At 60.1% G+C, this 22,470-nt stretch overlaps 1 protein-coding gene and 1 pseudogene across 2 annotated transcripts; both read right to left on the bottom strand.

Annotated features, from left to right (window-relative positions):
- Positions 1-1,379: 1,379 nt before the first annotated feature.
- On the bottom strand, positions 1,380-6,469 carry Tekt4 (tektin 4). 2 transcript variants are annotated; one of them, XM_027940668.2, is made up of 6 exons: positions 5,936-6,469; positions 4,614-4,684; positions 4,137-4,280; positions 3,149-3,371; positions 2,327-2,481; positions 1,380-1,596 (listed from the first exon to the last, which is right to left on the bottom strand). In XM_027940668.2, exons 1-6 carry the CDS (start codon positions 6,467-6,469, stop codon positions 1,380-1,382), a joined length of 1,344 nt encoding a protein of 447 aa, XP_027796469.2. The 2 variants fall into 2 exon arrangements, with proteins under 2 accessions (XP_027796469.2, XP_071461645.1); XM_071605544.1 differs by having other exon boundaries at positions 5,951-6,469.
- A 2,981-nt stretch (positions 6,470-9,450) lies between these two features.
- Positions 9,451-10,157, bottom strand: LOC114096960 (large ribosomal subunit protein eL6-like; annotated as a pseudogene).
- Between the last annotated feature and the right edge of the window lie 12,313 nt (positions 10,158-22,470).

Below are 22,470 nucleotides of genomic sequence, written 5' to 3'. Positions count from 1 at the left end.
GCCCCTACCCATGAGCTGCAGAGGGGTACAGGCCACCTGCTCCATGTACTGCTGAGAGGCACAGCTTCCAAGTCTCTGCCAGCCCCAGAACCTCTGGACTGTCCCCCCACTGGAGCTTCATGGTGGCAGCACCCAGAGTGAATTTAAATGGCACACTAGAAAGCAAGAGCAGGGCTCTGGCTGTCGTCGTGGTGACCAAGCCGTGATAAGTGGTTTCTGTGGGGCCAGGAGGCAACGTTACTGAAGGGAGGACCTGGAGGCTCCTCCCATGTTTGCTGCCCCTCCCCTGCAGGTGTCAAGGCTGCGGAAGAAAGGGCAGGGCTGCCAGGCAAAGGCTGGGTGGGGCCTGGCAGGGCAGCTGTGTGAGAGTGACCCGCACAGAAAGCAGGAGGCTGCTGCCTAGGCCATGTTTGCCTCTCCCCCTCAGTGGGCAGTGAGTGTCCAGGGAGCCAAGGGCCTGGCCCAGAAGAATGCCAAAGAGGGCAAGAGGCTTCAGGACTCTCTATCCAGCATGTCCACCTCCTCCCCTGACCCAGGCTCTGTGCCTTGGTCCACACTGCAGCAGCCAAGGCCTCCCCCAGGAAGCCCTCCCTGCCCTGCTCCCACTCAGGCACCCCATCCCCATCCTGGTGGATGATGATCCCAGGAAGGCTCTCTGCACTTGCCTGCTCTCCTGGGGTCTGTGACTGCAGGGGTCCACACAGGGACTTGGAGTGGCCTATGTAGGGGTCAGCAAGTGGTGGGGGCAGGGGCAGCAGAGCCCAGGCTCTTGGGGCTAGGTGTCCATGTGCAGATGGCTTTGCACCTCTGTTCCTCTCCCCTTTCCCTGTAGGGCAGTACTAGCACCCTGTGGGCCTGGGCCTCAGAGACAAGAGCCCCCTCCCCACTCTTCAGGGTGTGACCAGCCCCCTTCCTGGGTCCTATGGAGGCAGGGTGCTGGGGAGGATCAGCCCATCCTGAGGATACAGGAGCTGAGGGTAAGGCCTGGGGTGTTGGGGAAGGAGCCATGAGGTGACCCCAACAGGATGCCCAAGGCCAGAGATGGCAGGAAGAAGCCAGCCCAGAGGGGAGGGGAAGGCCCAGCTGGACAGCCCTGCTCTGGACTAGACAGTGCAACAGTGAAGTTGGGTTGTGGAGAGCCTCTGTCTTCACTTAGGCTGATGATGTCCACTGAAGCACAGGACCACTGGCCCTCAGCTCTGAGCCCTCATCTCTCCAGGCCAGGACAATGGGGTCTACAGGCAAAGCCTGGCTGTACAGGATGGGAGATGCTACCCAGATGGACAGCAACTGGACTCCACCCTGGACCACACGCATCTGCAGAAAGTCAATATGTTTTTTATTTGGGACAACACAGTACCACCGGGTGCCAGCAGCAGTCACTGGTAGCCGGCCAGCTGGAGGACGCTGGGGTACCGTGCGCGGTGGGCCATGCACTTCTGGCGGTCGATGAACAGACTATTGGTCTTGATGGCGATGTCCTTCTCCAGGCTCAGACGTGTCTCCTCCAGGTTGTGCAATGCCTGCTCTGCCTCCTGGAGCTTCTCCCTCAGTGCATCCAGGGACATGTGCAGTTCCTCCACCTCGCTCACCAGCCTGCGGGCAGAGGCGCAGGAGTGGGTGCTCGGTGGGGAGCAGAGTTCCAGAAGTTGGGGACTCTGGGCAGTCAGGAAACTCACAGGGAAGCTGACCCTATGGCACACAGGACAGGGCCAGGGCCAGGGCCAGGGCCATGCCCTTGGGTGGAGCCCTAAGGGCCACAGTGTGAAGAAAGAGGCTCTTCTCTCCAAGTTATGCAGGACCTCCACCAGCTGCTCCCAGCAGGGAAGTGGAGCCTTTGCCCTGGGCTCTGCAAGACCCTGGGCAATAGCAGCACCAAGTGGCCATGGTAAGCAGTGGCCAGGTGACCAGGCTCAATCCCTGATGACTGGACACAGTACCCACCATTGGAACCTGCTGGGGCCTCCAGTTTCTTGAACAAATTGAAGGACAGAGAAGGAGAAAGAAGGGGGGACTCATGTTAGAAGAGCAACTGGGACTTGATGAACTAGGAAAACAAGCATGTGGCCCATCCATGCCTCAGCAGGAACACAGTCACTCTACAGCAGAGAGGCAGGGTGGGCAGACAGGCCTGCAGGGCCTTCCTCTGGGCCTGTGGCCTCAGAAGTTCAGCTTGTCAGGCCCTGAGGTCTCTTGCAGGAAGATCAGACAGCCCTGAGTGACATGGAACCCTGACATGCAAGCCCCACCCAGGATCATGTCCAGGGTCCATATCTGCTTGTGTGAGAGGCTTCAATGGCTGAGGGAGATCAGAGACTCTGGGCACCTGAACTGGGCAGTGTCCCGGCACAGCTCCACATTGGGCCGGAATGAGCGTTGATACAGGCGGGTCTGGGCCACGCGCAGCGGGGCCTCCTTGTCCTTGATGGCCTGCTTCAGCATGGCCACCTGGTGCTCCTGGTCAGTGATCTCCCGCAGGATCTGCAGAGGACAGTGTCATGGCCCTGAGCCAGGCCTGCACCTGCAGGCTGCCCTCTCTCCCTCCCCAGCACTTCCTCCTTCCCTGGCCACGCTGTCCAGGCCTGGCTGGAGACCCCAGCCTCAGGGCTGTGTCTAGCAGGAGCCCCATCCAGGGGCACCTGGTGCAGCCTGCTACATCCCAGCTCTGGCCTGAGAGTCCAGAGCCCTGGTGGTCAACAGGCCCCAACCCTGGGACATGGAGGCAAGCAAAGGCCACGCTAAGTGCCTGGAGTCAGAGAGAGGCCAAGACACATTGTGCCCCACACCTCCTGACCCCAGCCCACCCTGCAGGCTGTCACTGCTGGTCAGCCACCCAGAAACTTGGAACTTCCAATGGAACCTGGTTTTACACCAGCTTAAGGAGTGAGATGTGAATGCCTGCTTCTGGGGTCTCACAGGGGCAGGGGGCGGTGCCGGAAGGCAGAGGAGGGCCGAGGAGGCCCCTCATGGCTGGGCATGCCCCAGAGGATCCAGTCTCTCTTTATGGGGCGAGAATTCCCAGGAGTGGGCGTGTCCCAGGGAGGACTTGTCCCATAAGGAGTGGGCGTGCCCATGCGGGGGCGTGTCCGGGCTGGCGCTTTTGACGGGGTAGGCTTCCCAGAGGCCGGTGTGTCCCTTCGACCCCCACCTTGTGCAGGTGGCACCGCAGCTTGTGGAGCGCGTCCTCCAGTTCCTCGCAGCGGCGCGAGAAGGCCAGGTTGACGGCGTCGCACTGCAGCCGCAGGTCCTCACTGGTGTCCCGCAGGATTGCGTCGATGAGCGTCCACAAGTTGGCCGAGGCCAGAAGCTCCCGCTTGGCGCGGAGCAGGTTGTCTTGAGTGAACCTGGCCCAGGTCTCGGGCGTGGAGGCGCTGCGGGCGGGGACGTGGCCGGTCGGGGGGACTGTGCGGACGGTTCTGGCGCTTCCCGCGTGCTTTCCCGCCCCGCCCCGCGTGACCTCGCCAAGTGCCCCCGCGCCCCTGTAGCCCCGCCCTGTAGCGTTCTCCGTGCGCCCGCGGTCCCGTGGCCCAGCAAGTCCTGGTAACTCCGCCTCGTCCCCACGTGTCCTTCTACGAGATTCCAAGGCCCCGTTACGTCCCATGGCGCCCCATCCCTCGCCCCACGGCCAAGCCACATCCCCACCGCCCCCCACCCCGGGTGGCGTTGACTCCGGCGGGTGCCGCGTGCCCTCTGCTGGTCGCGTGCGGAAACGCAACCTGGCGCCTCCCTGGCCCTGTGTGAACTGCACGGATGCTGGGCACAGGGTCAGCGGTCTTTTTTCGGGGGGGCTACCGAGGATTGAACTCAGGGGTACTCGACCACTGAACCACACCCCAGCCCTATTTTGTATCTTATTTAAAGACGTGGTCTCCCAGAGTTGCTTAGTGCCTCGCTTTTGCTGAGGCTGGCTTTGAACTTGGGATCCTCCTGTCTCAGCCTCCAGAGCCGCTGGGATTACAGGCCCATGCCACTGTGCCTGGCTGGAGCAGGGGTCTTGTTTGTGGGTCCCGGGAGCGGAGTGCTGCCCAAGAGGCTTGGGCAATGAGAGTATTTGGGGTCTGGGGGAAGGAGTCCTGCAGATCTCCACAGGGGCAGCCGCGAGTGGGCAGGTGTTGGGCTTGCCCTGGGGTTCTCACCTTTCCTCCAGCTTGGTGGAGTGTGGGTGGAACTGCACTTGGGTGCTCTGGTTGTTGTAACGGGCACAGGTATCATCAATGTTGTAGGACTCCACCTTGTCTGACCAGTCCATCTCGCAAGTCTCCTTGTGCTGCCAGTTCAGCCTGGGGAGGGAAGGTGGTCTGGAGCCGCAGGGCACCAGGACCATAACCCCTCCCAGCTGCACGGGCTCCAGCTCAGCTCCAGGACCTGTACTGTCCAGGGTGTCCCCGGGGCCCTCACAAGCCAGCAGTGCCAGGAGCAGCCCCCCAGGTAGGAGACTTCAGAACAGATGCTGGCCTGGTTGAAAATGTCAGCCCTGTGCTACCGACTGGCCTGGTGGCCCCCTCCCCTCTCTGAGCCACAGGGTCACACACCCCCATGTCCCACCCCACAGCTAGCCTATGGCTGGAGATGGGGGCCATCCCTAGGCCACCCTGGGGGCCACTGTGACCCACCATATCTGGTTCACAGCCTGCATGATGGTCCTCTTCAGCAACTGCTGGATGTTCCGGATGAGCTCAGCCTCCTGGAGGAGGAGGAGACCCCTCTTGAGCAGCAGCCCTCCTGCTATCACCCCTGGTGAGGGTCTGAGGAGGCACAGGCTACTATGGGCCCTGGATCCCTGTAGAACTTCAGGTCCAGCCCCTCGTCAGCCTTCACCCCACCGTTTTTTCCTGGAGAACAGGGTGAGCCAGCTTTCTTCCTGGGCTCATTCTGGGCTTCTTAACCTTTTTGGTGGCGTTTTTTGCCAGGGGCTTCTAGGGGCTGCGGGGAGGGTCACCTGAGACAGTTTCCCTAGGCTCTGAGATTATCCCCAAAGCCCACCCAGTGCACTGAAAGTGCTAGCCTTACCCTCTGAGGACCTCAGAGAATCAAGAATGTGAGGGTAATGCTGGGTTTCCTTTTTGGGGGGGGTGTGGGGGGTGCTGGGGATTGAGCCCAGGTTTGCTCTACAACTGAACTACACCCCCAGCCCTTTTATTTTTGAGACAGATCTCATTAAGATCCTCAAAAATTAAATGAGATGCCTCAAACTTGGGATCCTCCTGCCTCAGCCTCCCAGGCTGCTGGGTTTACAGGAGTGCACCACCATGCCCAGTGTGGGTTTCTGTTCTGTGTGTGAAGGACCCTATTCCCTGTGACTTGGGTTTGGTAGGGTTTCTACGCCCCTCCTCCTCTGTGGTCTGTGTCCCCACTCCTTGGTGTTCTTGTTAGGGAATCTTGAGCAGGCAGACAGTTTCGCAGGGGCCCTTGGAGGGGGTGGGTAGGCATGTGGAGAGAATGTGGGAGGGGAGGGACTCAAGTTGCTGCCTGAGTGTGGGCTGGGGCAGGGGCTCTCTGAGGCCCTGGGACTGGGGAGGCTCTTTATCTCCCTGAATCTCACGTTGCCACAGGCCTTTGCATACAGAGGCCCTGACTTTGAGAGACTCAGGAATTCTGCAGACCCAGGAGCAGCAACCAGGCCTGTTAGTCCTCCTGGGGCTCCCAAGGCCATGTCATGCTGGGTTTGAAAGAGACAGGGAACATTCAGAGAAGGGAAACTCAGGAGGTGAGGAAGGGGCGGCATGTGGCATGAACAGGTGCAAACAGCTCCTGGCCTGCCCCTATGCCTTCTGCTCTGACTGGCCTGAGTTTCCATTGTGGGAACAGAAGTCCAGGGCAGGGGCGTCCTGGGAGGGGGAGCCTCAAACTCGACCCCGGGGCCAGGGCCGGGCTTCACTTCCCAGAGCTCTGGAGAGGACGGGCCCTAGGGTGGCAGGTGCTGTCCTCTGCCCACCTTCAGCAGCTCCACCTCCACATGGTCCCGCACGAGGTCAGGGTGCTGGCGGCGCTCCCGGCACTGCAGGTTGTCCATGGCGATGGAATAGGGCACTGCCAAAGCGTCCAGGGCACGCTCCAGCCGCAGCTTCTGGGCCAGCAGCAGGTCAGTATCTGCGATCAGCTCCTCCACCTCCCGCTGCAGCTCTGACTTCCAGCTGTGCATGTCCTGCAGGCGCTCGCCCACCCTGCGCGTGGAGTCCTGCTGCGTGCGCTGGGCCAGTGCCTCTGTCTCCGATGCCAGGTGCTGGCTCTCATGCCGCTGCCGCTCTGAGTGGTCACGGTCCGCAAAGGCCTGGTGGTAGTGGGCATACAAGTTCTGGTACCACTCGTCCATCAGGTACTTGGCCGTGCGGAAGCCGGTGGTGGCCAGGCCTGAGGACGTATAGGCCCCCGTATTGCAGGCCACATCATACACCTTGGGCGATAGCTCACACGGTGGCACGGTCTGCGGGGCCGGCTCCTTAGTCAGTAGCACATCAGTCTGCGCCATGGTGCTGGCCACCCAGCCAGGGGCTGGGTGGGGCACAAGGGGGAGGGTCACTGGAAGTCAGCAGCCAGGTCAGCAGGACAGCACCAGCCACAGTGTCTCAAGAGAAAGCAGCTCCTGGTCGCCCAAGCGACAGGACACTGTACACACCAAGGACCTCTTGTTGCTGGGCAGCAGGGCCCCTCCTTCGGGGGAGGGGGAAGTCAGGGCCGGCAGAACTGCCTCTTAAAGGGCCCAGCAGCTCCTCCCCATCATCCCCCCCACCATGACTAAGGTGCAGATCTCCTGGAGGTTCCTGAGTCCAGTCCCAGGCCTATGTGTCCCTGTTCTAGGGGGGACAGAGCAGGGGGCCATCCCAGGCCTGTGTGTCCCTGTGATCTGGGAGCCTGCAGGGGAGGGATCCTGTAGCCCTAGGCACTCTGTTACCTTTGTTGGCTCATCTGTCCTTTGTGCCTAGGGTTGTTTTCCGGGCCTGGCCCTGTGCTGGACTCTGTGCTCCAATAGCAAGACAGTGAGGCCCTGTCTCTTGTGAGGCCCTGTTGGAGGGAGGGGCAGTCCGGGATGGGCCTGGGGTGGGGTGCTAGTGCAGACAGTGCACCTCACCTCTGCAGTCCTCGAGGGGACTTCTCTCCTGCCTCCATGTCCCCCATACCAGCTCCACTCCACACCAGTGGTCCCTCAGCCAACCCCTAACCTGCCGTCTCACCCAGTCAGAGCCTGCAGTCCCAACCCGGTCCCTGCTCCACACTTGGGAGACTGAGCCCAGGGCAGTGCCTACTGGGACCCTGGCCACATCTGCTCCTCCTAGCTGTCCCAGCTTAGGTCTTCCTGGGACAGTGCAGGGAGGTGGCTGTGTGGGGTTGAGCTCAGCCTGTGCCTGAAGGCAGACTGCCACATCTACCCCGGAGGGAGGCAGCAGGTCTGCCCAGTGTGTCCCAAGGTCACTCAGAGCTGGGTTGCACCCCAGGAAACAGGTCCCATCCATCCTGGGGCCAGGGAGAGCCAGGCCAGGGCGACACCCAACATGAGCAGCAGGTGGCACTATTGGCTGTAGAATGTTTCTGGGCACCAGCTCCCTGACCACCCTGCTCTGGGTGGCCCTGCAGCCTCTCTGCTGGCTTCCCTGGAGGCACCCCACCACACACTATCCTCCCAGCAGGAAACCTGCATCCTACCCCAACAGGGGTCCTGTGGCTCCAGGCCTTTCTGCCTCCTCTCCCTCCAGTTCCCCTGGCCCCCAGCCTCCTCCTCGGACACACCAGCTTTGGCCTGACCTTAACCAGGCTGTGCCTCCTGGCGCCCTCCCCTACACTGACCTCGCAGCAAGGCCCTCGTTCCGTGCTGCTGTCACAGAGGTACAGGTCTGGCCTGGCCTTACCTCCCACACGCAGCGTGGCCCTTATAAACCTGTGCAGCCGGTGCTTCGTGCACAAGGGCTTTGGGGACAGCAGTCCTGAGACTTCCCTGACCAGACTGAGCAGCTGCTCCTGCTATCCTTCAGGGGCGGGAGGTGGGACCTTGGGGGCTGATGTGGCCTGGGGCCCATCCTCAAGCCCCTGTGTGACTTCCCCAGATGGCTGCAGGCACAGGGCCACCTGGACGGGACCCCTGGCTCTGCCTTCTGTCTAGAGCCTGTGCTTCACAGGATGCCCTTTCCCATAGCCAGAGTGATGGGGAGCTGCCGGCCTCCATCCCCTGGCCCACACCCAGAGGACTGCAAAGGAAGAGGAGGCCCGGCTGAGCCAAGCTTGGTGACCCTCAGCCTCAGTGTCCAGGTTCCAGGGAGCATGGTAGGTGGGCCCTGTTCCCATGAGGCTCCGTCTCAGGCAGAGCTCCAGGAGGCTGGCTCCACAGCCTGGTGGATAGAGTGCCTGGGGGGATGGGTAGGGCCTTTCCCTCTCAACCACTGTCCCTGGCCCTCTGTCCAGAAGCCAGAGGTGTTCATGGGTGAAGGTAGCCTGAGAATAGCTCCTGCCCCATCCTCTATGTAGCCAGGCAGGGGCCCTGGCAGCCAGTTTCCCTGCCTGCTCAGGGCATAGCCTGAGTGGAAGCCACTAAATGGTGACCTTGAGGCCTTCATGCCCCACACAGCCTGGGCAGTCAAGTACAGGAGCAAGGCCAGGGTGGGCAGCTGGCTGGGTGGGCACAGCTATGCAGGGTATGGTGCTGGAGCTGAGCGGGCACTTGTGGCACTCAGGCCTATTGGATTTGCTGGTTTCCAAATTACATTTTCGATGGGAGGATTGGGTCTTGGAACTTGCCATGGTTCCCTGGGGCATGGGCCCTGGCACCCCTCCCCTTGAGGATTTGGAGCCTCAGTGGGGTCAGAAAGGCCCTGGGCCCCATCCAGACTGAGCTTGCTGCTCAGAGACCAGGAGCTCCTTCCTCCCAGAGCAGCCCCAAAGGATGCCCCTAACCAGTTCTCTGCAGAGTCCCTTCCCTCTAGATGCCCTTGTAATGTGGGGTCTCACCTCACAAGCCCTAGGCAGCCCCTGAGCTGGGGCCACAGGGGGCCTGTTAGAGCCCTGCTCAAGCACAGGGTTGGAGAGGGTAGGGCTGTGGCCACCTGGCTAGCTGCAGGTAGTGGCCCAGGGGCTGTATGGCTGTGGGGCCTGGCTCTGAAACATGCATCTCTGTACAGGGGCCTCTGGGATTGTGGATAGGTAGGGGGCTGCCCTGGCCTCAGCCCACCCCATGCCGCCCAGGCAGTGTTCTGTTGAGTCCTAGTCTTGTCCCACCAGGGTAGCTGCAGAGTCACCGGCCCTGGCTACAGAAGGGCGGCTTTGATACCAGTTCTCTGTGATAATGGCCTTGGACCCCAGGGCTCCATCCCAGTTTCACCCAGGGACATGACCTTGGCCTGACTAGTAGTTCAGACCTCAAGGTTCTCCCTGGAAACGCTGTGACCATCCTTGACCACCTCTTTTTTTTTTTTTTTTTTTTTTTAATGTATCAGTTATTTAATTAGATTCTATGTAAGAAATTTAGAACATCAATTTGTGATGGTAAATTTTATTTGTGAGAGCAAAAACGGATGGCATATAGCCCCGGAGATAAGGAACAGCTTTGGTTTGGGGTAAAATTTGTGAGTCCACAGCTTTCTGATCAACCTTGCGCTGCTCTGTGATCTTATATCTTCTCTTTCTTTGTTGAAGATTCCACCTTCCTGGTGTCTGGGTTTCTGCAACTTCTTCTTTTTTTTTTTTTAAAGAGAGAGAGAGAGAGAGAATTTTTTAATATTTATTTTTCAGTTTTCGGTGGGCACAACATCTTTTTCTATTTGTATGTGGTGCTGAGGATCGAACCCAGTGCCCTGCGCTTGCCAGGTGAGCATGTTACCACTTGAGCCACATCCCCAGCCCCAACTTCTTCTTCTTGAAGTAAGCATCAGTGAGGTATTTGGGATTTTTATGTTGCTGACATCAGCCTTTGTGGCAGTGGCGATGGCACATTTCTGGTGTGTTCTATGCAGAGGAACTTGCTTAAAGGAAAGAGGTGCCGACCCAAGTAGCAAGCCACTGCTCGGCGGCTTTGGGAAGACCCCTCTCTTGCCTCCGTGGTGCCCGGTGAGAAAGATCAGGATGGGCCTGGAGTGAGGCTGGCTCGCAGTTTCCCACCCGCTGGCTGGGGGTGTTTTGCCATGGCTTAGCAGCTTTCCTGGCACATCTGCAGTGGGATAGCATCTAGGCATTTTGCAAAGCCTCACCACCCTGGCACCTCCCGTTCTTGTCACCACCAACTGGTGCTGTGACAGCAACAAGAACCTTCTCCTCCTTCTTCTCGACTTTGATGCAGCAGCTGAGTGCTTCCTCTCGTACACGGCCCTTCAGGAACACCTCGCAGATGGGGAGTATCTCCAGATCCTCCAGCCAGGACAGGGTCTCGGCTGCAGTGGGGCTTCCCCTCTTGGGCTTCTCAGCTCGGGGTCTCCCTTTTTAACTTGCCAATGACATCAGCCTTCTTGGCTGCAGGTTTCTTCTCCTAGTGTCCAGGTCAGCCTTCTCAACTGCCGTTGTGTAAGATGGGAAAGAGAACTGAGTCATCCTTGACCTCCCGTACCTGCACGGCACGTAGATGCAGAAAGCTTCTTCTGGAGCAGCAGTGACCATGGCCTGTCCCCAGAGACTCTCCAAATACCATTACTGGGGTGGGCCTGGGTGAGAGGGACCTTCCTGCTGGGTCTGGCCAGCTGGCCTCAGCCCAAAGGCCCCTGCCTGCTGTCTCCAGCCTGGAAGGTACCAGCAGGTGACCAGCATGTCACCTCCACTTAGCTTCACAGCCTCCACCTGTGACAGGCATTTCCTGGGAAGCCCAGATAGCCAGGACGGGCCCAAGGTCATGCAACATGGTGGGACTGGGAGAGAGATTGAGCCACCTGGCTGTCCCCCACCCTGGCCTGGCCCCCCTGCTTATCCTGGCAGGAACGACAACTTAAGGAGCTGTGCAGGGGTGTGGGGGGTGGCACATCCCTGCACCTCTCCTGGGACCAGCAAGACGTTTTGATAAACAGGAGGACTTAAAGCAGTTTGGACAGCTATGAGCTGGCCCTGCAGCAACTGGACACCATGTGTCACATGCACACGGGAAGCGAGGGAGAAGAGGCTTGGGGGAGGCAGGCCCAGGAGGCTTTCTGGAGGAAGAGCACTGTAGGCCACAGTCTGCAGGGGACGCAAGTCGTGCCTGTGTGGTGACAGGGGCTTGGGGTGACCCTCCATGGAGTCCCCATTGTGTCTCTGCACATGGCAGACCAGGTGGACCAGGAGGCTGGTGACCCGCTTCCTCCATCACACCCCGGCCTCAGGCGGGTGCAGAAGGGGCCCCAGGACCACGGATATTGCCACAGAGGCAGAGCCCAGGCAAGGCGCTATAGCAGCTCACCTGCCTGAAGCTGAGCAGCTGGCTTCTGGGAAGCACCCAGGTGCTCTGCCCAGCCTCTGCATCAGGCAGCCCAGTGACCCAGTGCCCAGAATGTCTGTCCCGGGGGTCTTAGCAGTCCATTCGGCTTTCTGGAAATGGTCTGCTCTTGCACCTGCCTTGGCAGTCCCTGCCTTGCAAGTGACCCCACACTATAGAAAAGGACTGCAAACAATGGGGGCAGGACAAGAAGGACAGGCAACAGCCCATCCCTACCAAGAGTGCCTGGCATAAGCACACACACCCTCGGAAGTTGGGAAGCACCCACAGGAGGGCAGGACCCATCAAAGGGGCCGTTCTACAGATCTGGGCATCCAGGGTCTGAGACAGACTTGTACTAAGAAGTGGCTGGAAGCTACCTGGTACCCTGATGGCAGCATGATGGGCGTGGAGCTGGAGGGACGTGGGCAGAAGGCCTGGGCCTAGACTGGATCCACAGAGACTGGATGGAGGCTGGGCAGCCAGAAGAGACCCTGGCTGTCTGGACAGGAGGCAGCCGAGAGAAGGGTGCTGCTGGTCTCCATCAGGCTGGTGGGACTCCTGGGGCAGAGCCTTAGCCCTGGCCAGCCCAAGTGCCCACTGCCCACCCAGGCAGAGGAGCTGAGAAAGGCCCTGAAGTTCTCTGTCTTCTCTCAGGGCCCAGGGTGTCCTTGGGTCTGACACTCGCGTGTCCTTGCCAGGTGTCCCTGGAGCCCAGGAGCCAGGAGGCGGGTGCCTACCTATGCAGGCCTGCTGTGGGGTGCCGGCCCACGGCAGCGGAGGGGGGCATCCTGGGCTGCTGCCTGCGAGAATGGCCAAATCCCCAGTTTATCAGCTCAGCTTTATCTCCAGAACTCCTACAATTTTCTAGAGAAGAAAATTAAATAGAGGATTTAGCAGAGATTTTGCTTCTGCAGAGCCGGGTCAGGATGGGCCAGCTTCGTGGAGGTTGCTGACGTCCCAGCTGAGGCCATGCAGGTGGGAAAGGGTGCTGGCCCTGAAGGCTTGACAGCCAGTAGCAATGTGACCCCCGCGCTAACCAGCCATTGGGCCATCCAGCCACACGCAGAGGTCAACAGGCTCCATGCCCATGTCTCCCTCCTCCCCGACTCCAAGCACCTTGGTGGGAAAACTGAGGCACAGAGAGGTCAAGTCATTACCTGGCCCAAGACCCCAGGCTGGTGGGGGCTGATACGTGGCCTCACTCCAAGACACCCCAATAAGGGAGTCAGAGTGTTCAAGGCTTGTGTTCTCCATAGGACTATGGCCACAGCCTCACTGAGGACTCAGTCCTGGGGACAAGGTGGGGCAGCCCAGGGAGATGGGCTTCACTGGACCCTAAGAAAGACCCCAGTGCCAGAAGCTGGAGCCCTCCCCACATACTCACTAGCCCCCCAGACACCAGGGCTCCCAGCACTCCTTCCCACGGAAGGAGGAAGGTCAGATGAGCACACAGCAGCCTCTGCCCATGGAGGGAAGCACCTCCTCCCCTTCCTATTCCTCCTCCTGCTCAGTTCACGTGACTGCTAACTTATGTGGCACATCTGACATCTTCACACAGGATCCTCAGCATCTCCAGACTGAGCAATTGTGGAGACAATTGGGGGAGGGGTCAGGGCTGCACCCTGAGCTCCACCCAGCACCTTGGTTTTATCAGCATGGGGGCCATGGGTGACCAAGGTGACCACAGGGTCTGTCCACCTCCTGCTTCATCTCTACCCCAGCCCAGGGCTGCAGGTTAGCCATCCATGGCAGGGCCTCTTTTCTGGCCATAGCAGGAGCAAGAGTGCCCTGGGCCTCAGCCCCCATGTAGCCCACACCCTGACTCTTGGCCTCTGGAATCCCAGGGTGGGTGGCCCACACCACCTGTGCCTCTAACTGGTGGGTCTAAGGCGGGCAGAGAGCACTAGGGAGAAGCGAGATCCTCCTGATGGTCTCGGGCCCCACTTCTGGTGGTCCCCACAGAGGATCCAGGTGCAGAGGGGAGAGGGAACCACTGGGGTTCACGGGGGTCCCGTCTGTCTCCATGTCAAAGGTCTGAGGCCTCAGCTTCCCCTCAAGGTAAGAGTCCCAGGATCTGCTGGTGAGGGGGCCAGCACACCCCTGGGGCACCTCAGTCACAGGCCTGGAACAGGGCCATGTGGACAAGGCCCCTGAGCACCAGTGGCATGGGAATCCACCCCAGCCCTGGGCTTAGCAGGTGGACCCTGAGGGGCTGAGGGGCGTGGGTCTGGGCGGAGATGGGGGCTCCATTGGAAGCTTTCCAACCTCACCTGGGGGCTGGGCAGAGAGTGTGATCTCCCGGGGACAAGGCCAGCTGCCAGGCTCTGAGGCCAAGGCAGTCCCCGCTCCTCAGAGGATGGCTCAAAGGCCAGCATAGCCTTTGAAAACTCCTGGGAGACCTTCCAGCCTCGCAGGGTCAGGGACAGCACAGAGTAAAGAGGCCCATGCTGAGTGGGCGATCAGAGCAGCGTCCTCCCTGCCAGGCCTGTGGAGCTGGCAGCCTCACCTGCCTGCTGCCCAGAAGAGCCAGGACCAGTTCCCAGGGCTGCAGCACAGGAGCCCCCAGCCAGGCTGATGCACCCAGCACCAGTGGGCTGACCCTTGGGACAGGACTTGAGAGCTCACAGCACCTACCAGGGACAACCTGGGCAGTGTACTGGTGGTTCCAGTCCCAGCCCCGTGGCCCCAGGAAGGACTCACGGTGCCTCCCAACTGTGCAGGGCTCAGAGGGGCCCATATACCTACCGCAGCCCACCCTGGGTTCCTGGGAAGCTCCCCACCTGCTGCCCCCACGGGCTTCCCAGCATTCACACCACGTGCCTCCAAAGGGCCTGGACTTGGCGGTGATGAGGGTCCCAACAGTGGGGAGAGGTGGGTAGCATGGCTTGCTGTCCTCTAGTTATGTGGGATGGAGGACAGCATGGCTTCTGTCCAGGGGCCTGTGATTCTGGTCAGAATGGGCCCTGCTTGGCCCAAGGCAGGACCTACTGCAGAGAGAAGAGAGAAATGAGTCTGACCTGTCCCTCCACCTCTGGTCAGCCCCTCCACCTCTGGTCAACCCCTCTCTGCCATGATAGGTCTGGCCTCACTATGTCCTCTACAAACTGACCTCCCCAGTCCCCCATGAAGTTTCCTTCCCTGGGCAGGCTCTGGTGGTCTTGGCAGGGCCTGTGGGGAGTGGGGACCATATCACCTCTGGCTAGATCCAGCAGACCCCAGTGGAACCAGCTGGCTGAGGGCCTGATCTTTCCTAGGAGGGAAGACTCCAGCCAGATGGGGATACTGGACCCTTGTCCCAAGGTGGGCAGATGTGGGCCGCCACAGTGGAGGTTCAGGCTGGGCACTGGGCACATCACTGGAGTCCAAAAGCAGCGACTCTGGGGCCCATCCAGCCCCGCCTCACTGGTGATTTTGCAGAAGCCTCTATACTGTGTGCTTGTCTACCCACAAATAGAAAGGACCAGGTAAAAGACCCCGCCGGGGAAGGAGGCCCAGAAGGCTGGGCTGGTATAGGGGATGGTGACACCTCAGGTTCCATCTGGGACAGAGACATCCTGCCCCTGACTATTGCAAATCACACCCTGACTCTCCAGCCTTGAGCTGACCACTGATGTCCTTGCTGCCCTGGGCTATAGTCTCTGTGGAGCTTCCTCCATCCTGAGTTCCTGGACCCTGTGTCCTCTGCAGCCCCAGGCAGTCCAGCTGGGAGGGAGGACTTTTCCACAACCTTTCTAAGATGGGGTCTCCTGCCCTCTAGTCAGGACACAGAATATGCCCCATGCAGCATTTATAGAAGCCAAGCTCAGTCCTGAGCTGCAGACTGTGAGGTCTGGGGATGAGGACCTGGAAGAAACCTTGGAGGGGCCACACCGGGTCCCCAGCTGCTGCAGGGTCTGCCACCCACACTGACCTTCCTTTAGCCAGCTGCCCACTTCCCCTCCCAGCTGGTCTCTGGTGGCCACACAATCTGGCCCTGTTTTCAGGTTCAGCCAGCCGTGGCAGTGGCCCCTGAGACCTTGGGCCATCCCGGAAGAAGCTTTGGGGAGGGGCAGTGCTGGGAGCTCTCAGCAATGTGTGATGCTAAGAGACTTGGGAACATCTTCTGCAGAGCATTCTTTGGCAACAGAGCTGATTAGGGGTGTGCTGGAGCGAGATAAGGGCTGGGAGAGTCATTTGCAGGGCAGGCCCTGAGAGCCACCAGGGTGCTGGTCCTCCCCAGCCCTGTCCCACTGGGAGGCGGCCAGTGAAGGACACAGTGCCGCCCTGAGATCAGGACACTGTGGGGTCCTATAGCCTACCAAGGGCATATCAAGTGCAGCTAGGGGATGTCAGGACCCTGGACCGCAGGCCTGGTCTGGTTAGCCCCATGTGCCCCCCACCTGAGTGCAAAAATAGATGGGAGGGTCTGTGCCCCACCCAGCACTTAGTCCAGACAGCCGAAAATAGACTTGGAGAATGTCGACTGGACGCACACACCAGGTCCTGAGAGGTCCTCTCTGGAACAGTGGATGTGGCCTGGAGTCACTTAGCTGGTGGACCCAGGGGCACTCAGAGTTCATCTCTTCTCCAGGAGGAGGCTAAGAGCCCGCAGGAGAAGTGCAGGTCACAGCCACCCCACCCTCCCCACCAGCACCCCGCCCGGCCCGCCTGCTGCTCAGGCCCCCTCCACCTCCTGCTCCCAGTCAGGGCTTTGGGCCTCAGGACCCCTCCTCTGATGTGACCTTCCTTAAAGGAGATCCCCTCCTGCTGGCCTCCTTCCCTCAAAGCCAACCTCAACCTTCCCTCCCCCCTCAGCCTGGTGGTGCACTGCACTCTGCCCCCACCCCCCACCCCTGCCCAGAACCCCTACTGTGATGAGATGCCCATCCCCAGGGCCAGCCCAGCTGTAGAGTCCATCCCCACAGCCTCATTAGCACTCCCTTTCTGGGAGCCCATGGCTGCACCCACCTTCTGGAGTGGAGCAGCTGCCCAACAGAGAACAAGCTCTGATGTGTCCACTCCACCCAAGGACTGGTCTCAATGCCAGGAAGGAGAGCGGGCATTGCCTGGCAATGGGGAGGGCCAGGCCTGAAGACAGCATCTGCCCAGGAACCTAACATGCCCATGAGCTCCCAGTGGGTGTGAGGACGGGTTCAGGTAGAAGGTCCCATAGCACCCTAAACACACTCACCAGAGACAGCAGCTGCAAACGATCCTCGGGGTGCCTAGCCTGCTAGAGTGGAAGGGCCTGGCAGCCACTGGCCCACAGTCATCGAGGCACACTCTCTACATGCCCAAACCTCTGCTTCTCAGGCCACCAGAAGGGCAGGAGTTTCCTGGGAACCAGGGCTCTTTGCACATAGTGGTTAAAAGCAGACGTGCAGCAATCCAGGGCAGGGAAGGTCCCACCACTCAGGCAGGGCCCAGCAAGACAAGGCAGAGCCAGGCAGGTGGGCAAACAGGCAGCCCTCCTGGCTCCCCATTAAGGGCGCCTGCCCCATGCAGCCCCCTGGGCATGCTCTAAGTAGATGCATCGACTTTCCACCACGCAGCCCACACAAAGGGCCTGTAAAGACACTGCTGCCGCCAATGAGATGGACCAGACCCCTCCCTGCAGCGCTAATGCACTCTGCATTATTGGAAATCTTGCTTTTCTGAACAAGAGCAAAGAGGGTGCTCTGGGGAGCTCGCCTCGACTCAAGGGCAGGCGCCACGTGCTGACTAACACCATCACTCCAGATGCACAGGAGTGGTTTTCTAGGGGCTGCTGCTGAACTCTGAGCTGCCTGTTCCACCAGTGCATCCCCACCAGCCCCTCCCCTGGTCCTTGTGACTTCATGGCTGTTCACTCCTAGTGTCCACCTCCCTCCATGCCCAGGACCCACCCTGGGACCCCTCCTGAAGCTGGGCTCAGCTCCCACAGATCCCAGGCCCTCCTACTTGCCTCCGGGGTTGCCCTCACCTCTGCCTCCCTCTGGAAGCATAGTGGGCTCTGGAAGCGTAGCTTGGGCCTGACCAAGAGATGCCCAAAGCCAACGTCCTCTGGCAGATGTATGCACCATTGCCAGAGTCCCAAAGGGACCACCACTGACTGGACGGACAGTGGCCAACAAGGACTCAACCTTGAGTGGGCATTGGGGTTCATAGGGACTGGAAGAGCTGCCAGCTCAACCCAGGCTGCAGAGCCCTGGTCTCCTGAGGGCCACTTCACCAGTCAACTTGCCTAACTCACCATCATGGACCAAGAGAGAACCCAGCCAGAGGCACCTGAGTGCCACTTAGTTCCTGGGAAACAGGGCAGGGACGGGAGTGGCAGCTGGTGCCAGCTTATTGGAAGCATTTTCTTAGAGAACACAGCCAACCCCACAGCCAGGTGGACGGTGCTTCATGCACCTCTCATACCGCCCTAACAGCACCTTAAGATCACCACAAAACCACCGGGCATGGCTGGTTTCCCAGAACCGTCCCAGCCAAGCACCCGCAGCCCTCGGGGCCAAAACAACAGACACCCTTGCTCCGCTGCCTGGGGACCAGAAGTCTGAACTCAAGGTGTGGCAGGGCCAGTGGGTTGGCTCCCTCTACAGGCTCCAGGGGGGGCCTTCCTACCTCCTCCAGCTCCCAGGGCCCCCAGTTGGCTCATGGCTAAAACAGACACTGACCCAGCATGAGACTCAATGTGTCCACTGGCCAGCTGGGGCCTGGTAGCAGTGTGGCATGTCAGGAGGCCATGGAGATGGATGGGGTCAGGAGGGACAAGAGAGACATAAGGACTGAATCTGGGTGATGGCACCCATAGGGGAGGGGTGCAGGTTGGAACTGACCCTGTGTGTCCCCTTAGCAAATCTGGGAGAAGAGGCTGCCTGTCCCCAGCCACCCAAAGTCCTGGCTAGAGTAGGAGACCCATAGCCATGGGGCAATCTGGGAACATGGCCTGTTGCTATGATAATGGCCTCCCATCTTGATCTTGGTGGGGATCACTAGGCCTTTGGGAGAGGGTGCTAAGGGTCAAGCCAGGCCCCTCACTGTCCAGCTAGGTCAGGGGCTCCCACTGGCTCCACTCCTGCCTGCAGCACATCCTCAGCTACCCTGGGGCCCTTGAGTTGGGGCTTGCTTGTGCTCTACCCATCTCCCCTCAGGCCCCTGCCTATACCCCTCAGCCTGTCCCTGAGGCCAGGGCTCCTCTCAGGGGATAAACAGCTCCCCAGGCACCCAGACCTGCCTTAGACCCTCACTCGCCCCTCTGCTCCTTGCTCATGAACCAACATTCTTGTCCTTGTCCCCCTGGACTCCTACTTCCCATTTAGGGCAGTGGCCCCGGGAAGCTGAGCCCTGCCCCCTAGAGCTGTGTAGCAGCCCCAAGTGCCAGTGTGAGTCAGAAAGGGCATGAAGGGGCTGGGTCTCCTGGGTCCTGAAGTGGACAGTGTCTCCCAGGGGCCAGGCTCCCTGGGGGAGATCAATGTCCCTACCTGCACATGGATCATCCCACCCCCTCCTTGAGGTGCACCTTTATGTTACAGCCACTTCTCAGCCAAGTGCCAACATCCTGCCCTGAACTTTGGCCCCGGGATCCATGACAAATTGTTATTTTTAAACTTCTTAATGGTGTGTGGGATACATAATGGAGTTTACCATGGAATAATTGTCCCTGATCAATATGAAGAACCAAGGTTCAGTGAGGCTGCTGCCAGGCCAGCCCCCTCCTCAGCCCCACCATCTGTCCCCACAGCGAGCCCAGAACCCTCCAGAAGGTAGAGAGACTCCATGGCCAGGGACATCAGTTCTGAAAGGACACGGCTGCTGGGGTTGGGAGCAGGCAGGCCTAGGGAGGGCTCGGGGCTGAGGCTGAGGGCCCCCATCCCTCAGGATGTCTGTGTGGCAACCAGGGCCACCCTAAGGGTTCATTATGGAGCTGCTAGGGGAGTGTGGGCACTCAGCCCCCCACTACAGGGGCTGGGGGCTTCCCTGTCAGCAGGAAGGTAGCTGGGTGGGGTCTTGGGCCCAGGCCCTGGGCTGGGGGTGCTGACCTGCCAATGTGCGGCACTTAGAGTTTCACCCACATGCCCCACGCTGGGCAAAGGCAGACCCCAGCTCTCTCTGGCCAAGCACAGCTCCAAGTCTGCCCCACCCATCTCCAGGCCGTGTTCACTGGCTGGTTTACACTCTGTAGTCCTTCCTCTAGGTCACTATTTGCAGAAACCCCTGCACCTCAAGGAGGGCCTGGGCTGCCACTGTGGGGTTCTCAACTGCCCTGAGCCAGCAGGACCCATGGAGAGAGAGATGGGCTGGCCTGTCCCCTCTGCTACTAAGAAATGGCCATCAAGAAAGAGGTTGGTCAGCAAGACATCGAATCCCCAACATCCCAGTTGAGAAGGTTCCTATAGAGTGCCCTGACCACTGGGCACTCAGTGTGATAAGCTCAGTCCTCTCCTGACCCCTCCCTGACCCCTCCCTGACCCCAGCTGCCCTCACCAGGAGACCCTCCCACCATAGGGGTTCAGGCTGGGCAGGGGCTGGAGGAAACCTTGGGTTGCTTGCAGAGCCCCCCTGGACCAGTGCTGAGTTCAAGTTCAAGTCCTGGCTGGCTGGGGAGTGCCTTGGCTCTAGGCTCTGCCCTGAGAATGAATTGTGTACTGGATCTGTGAAACTTAAATTCAACAGGGGGTTGGGGGCTTCCCTGTCAGCAGGAAGGGACAGGGGGCTGAGGGGGTCGGGGGTGAGGAGCAGTTGAAGGGAGAGAGCTTTGACAATTAGATGGGAAGATTGTCACCTGTCATCAGGCTCTGGAGAATTACTAATCTGGTTGCTCCCCAGCAGGTGGCAGGAGGTGCCAGGGTCCCCCAGGGGCAAGAGGTTCTCATGCACTGACCCCTTCAAGGCTAGCTCCCCAGAAAGCCTCCTCCTGCCCTGCACAGTGCCCCACTTCCCCCATCAATTCATGAAGCTTCCAGACTGAGGTCGGGGCTGCTGTGGCCTGGACCTGGATCCTGGTCAGGCTGACCACTGAGCACTCAGGACATGGGGCAGCCCCAGCTGGTGCCTGACCAGCCCTGGGTTGCAGGAGAGTGTGGACAAGTGGAGTTCAGGGGCCAGGTGTACGGCCGAGGCACAGATCACTGAGGGACCCAGAGACCTCCCTCAGGACAGGTGAGGCACGGCCACAGTTGGAAGGTGTGCCACAGCTACTTGGAAGAGGGTGTCCCCAAGACAGTAAGAGGTGGACGCTTGGCACGCTCAAGGGTGGAGCCACATTATGTCTAGAGAAGCACGGGGTCACAGTAAACCCACAGCCACATGAGGGGCCTTTGCCATCCACCCAGCCCTGGACACTTCCCAGGAGGAATTGCAGGCCTGGAGGTGCAGGGGACGCTCTCCCTGACCTGGGCTGTGGAGGAGATGGACCACAGAAGGTGCAGAACACCAGTCCCTGGCCAGGCGTGGGCTTTGTTCCAAGAGGGTGGACAGGTGGGAACTGGGCCTGCAGGGACTATGTCCTCTGGATGCTCAGCTGGCAGGAGACCCCTCTCCAAGGCCTCAGATGCAACCCCAGGGCAGTGAGGCCTGTCCAGCGTGAGCTTGCCTCTGGCCCTGCCTCCCCTGCAGCTTGACATCACTCCTGGAGCTCACAGCACCCAGTTCTCTAGCCTGGAAGGGCTCTGGCACTTTGGTCACCCAGAATTGTTGGGGACCCACCAAGTCACCCAAGATGCCCTTTGCACATACCATGGTCCCTCACTGCAGAGCTGAGCTCAGAGCACCCTGTAGGGAGTCCCTGCTGGGTGTGAAGTCCCCCACTGAGGCCCAGTCTCTGCCCAAGATGGTCCAGGAGGGGCTGGACCCTGAGTGGGTCTCTCTTCACTTTGGCCCAGGCAGAGGGACAGGCAGCCCCTGGTGTCATTTTTAGTGCATCAGGAAGACCCCCTTTGGCCCCCATCATGTGGCTCCCAGCTCTGAGCCACAGGAAGTTGCTGGGAGAACTTGGTCCCCTGTCCTGAGAGCAGAGCTTGGGTTTTCAGCAGGCTCCATTCTCCCCAGGGGCTACAGCCCTGGACACAACCCTTGCTGCCATGAAGGAAGGGCACCTGGGCAGCATCCCCCAAACACACCACACACCCTGTCCAGAATGAAAGCAGCACCTTCAAGTGCAAAGCACACGCATTGGAACCCGGGGCTTATCCGCCCCACGTGCAGAGACGCAGCGGATGCTGAGGCGGTTGCCTGGCAACCCCCTGCCTGTGCCGGAGCCCCTGCGCCCACGCAGCCATCCCTGCCTCCACTCAGCACCTCCTGCCCATGGGCTCCTGCTTGCCAGGCTGGAGTGAGTTGTGGGTGGAAGACACCCAAGTCCCCCTCACAACCCCGCCAGGCCTGGGTCTTTGTCCCCTGGGGTGGGGACACTGGGCCAGAGAAAAAGAGCAAATGGGACTCCACCCCACGCAGAGCACTCTGGCCTCACCAAGGCCTCTAAGTGGCCCTGGAGCTGTGACCTTGTTGCCATCCTTGGGTGAAGAAACTGAGGCACAGAGGGTTATGCTAATCCAAGGCAAGGTATCTGTTAGACCTGAGCAGATGCTGGACAGCCCTTCTGAGAAGCAGAAACCCAGTTGAGACCAGGGGCCATGTACCCCCAATTGTGCAATGATCTAGCACTCGCACAAAGATGGGTGACACTGTCCCCATGGGGTGGGGGCACTCCATTGCCTGGGCTCCAGGAGGTGACTCAACCATCACCTGGTCATGGAGAGCTCCTGAGGTCACACTGCTCGGCCCCAGCCAGGCCAAGGCCCCAGCCACCCCCCTTGTTTCACCCCTCCCAGGGGTGCTGGCGAGAGCTGCCTCTCCCACCTCAGGACTCACCTGCCCAGGGCTCCTGTGGCCTCTCTGCTCCCCCACAGCACCCACAGGGCTGGGCACCCCAGCCCAGCCCAGCCCAGCCAGTCTGAATGCGTGGACACAAAGCAGGTGGAAGTCCCTGCCTCTAGAGAGACAGGAATGAATCGGGTGGCAGAGCATCTGGGGTTTGTGACCCTGCTCAGGGCCAGTGGCCAGGGGTAGGGAGGCTTTCGGGGAAGGTGACAGGAAAGGCCCCAGAGGACAGGAGGGGGCCTGAGCTGTAGGGGGCAGAGGGTGAC

This window comes from Marmota flaviventris, chromosome 19, assembly GCF_047511675.1.
Source record: "Marmota flaviventris isolate mMarFla1 chromosome 19, mMarFla1.hap1, whole genome shotgun sequence".
In the NCBI taxonomy this organism is placed as follows: Eukaryota; Metazoa; Chordata; class Mammalia; order Rodentia; family Sciuridae; genus Marmota; species Marmota flaviventris.
Note: the sequence above shows the minus strand (reverse complement) of the source record. Positions and strands in the feature narration are given on the sequence as shown.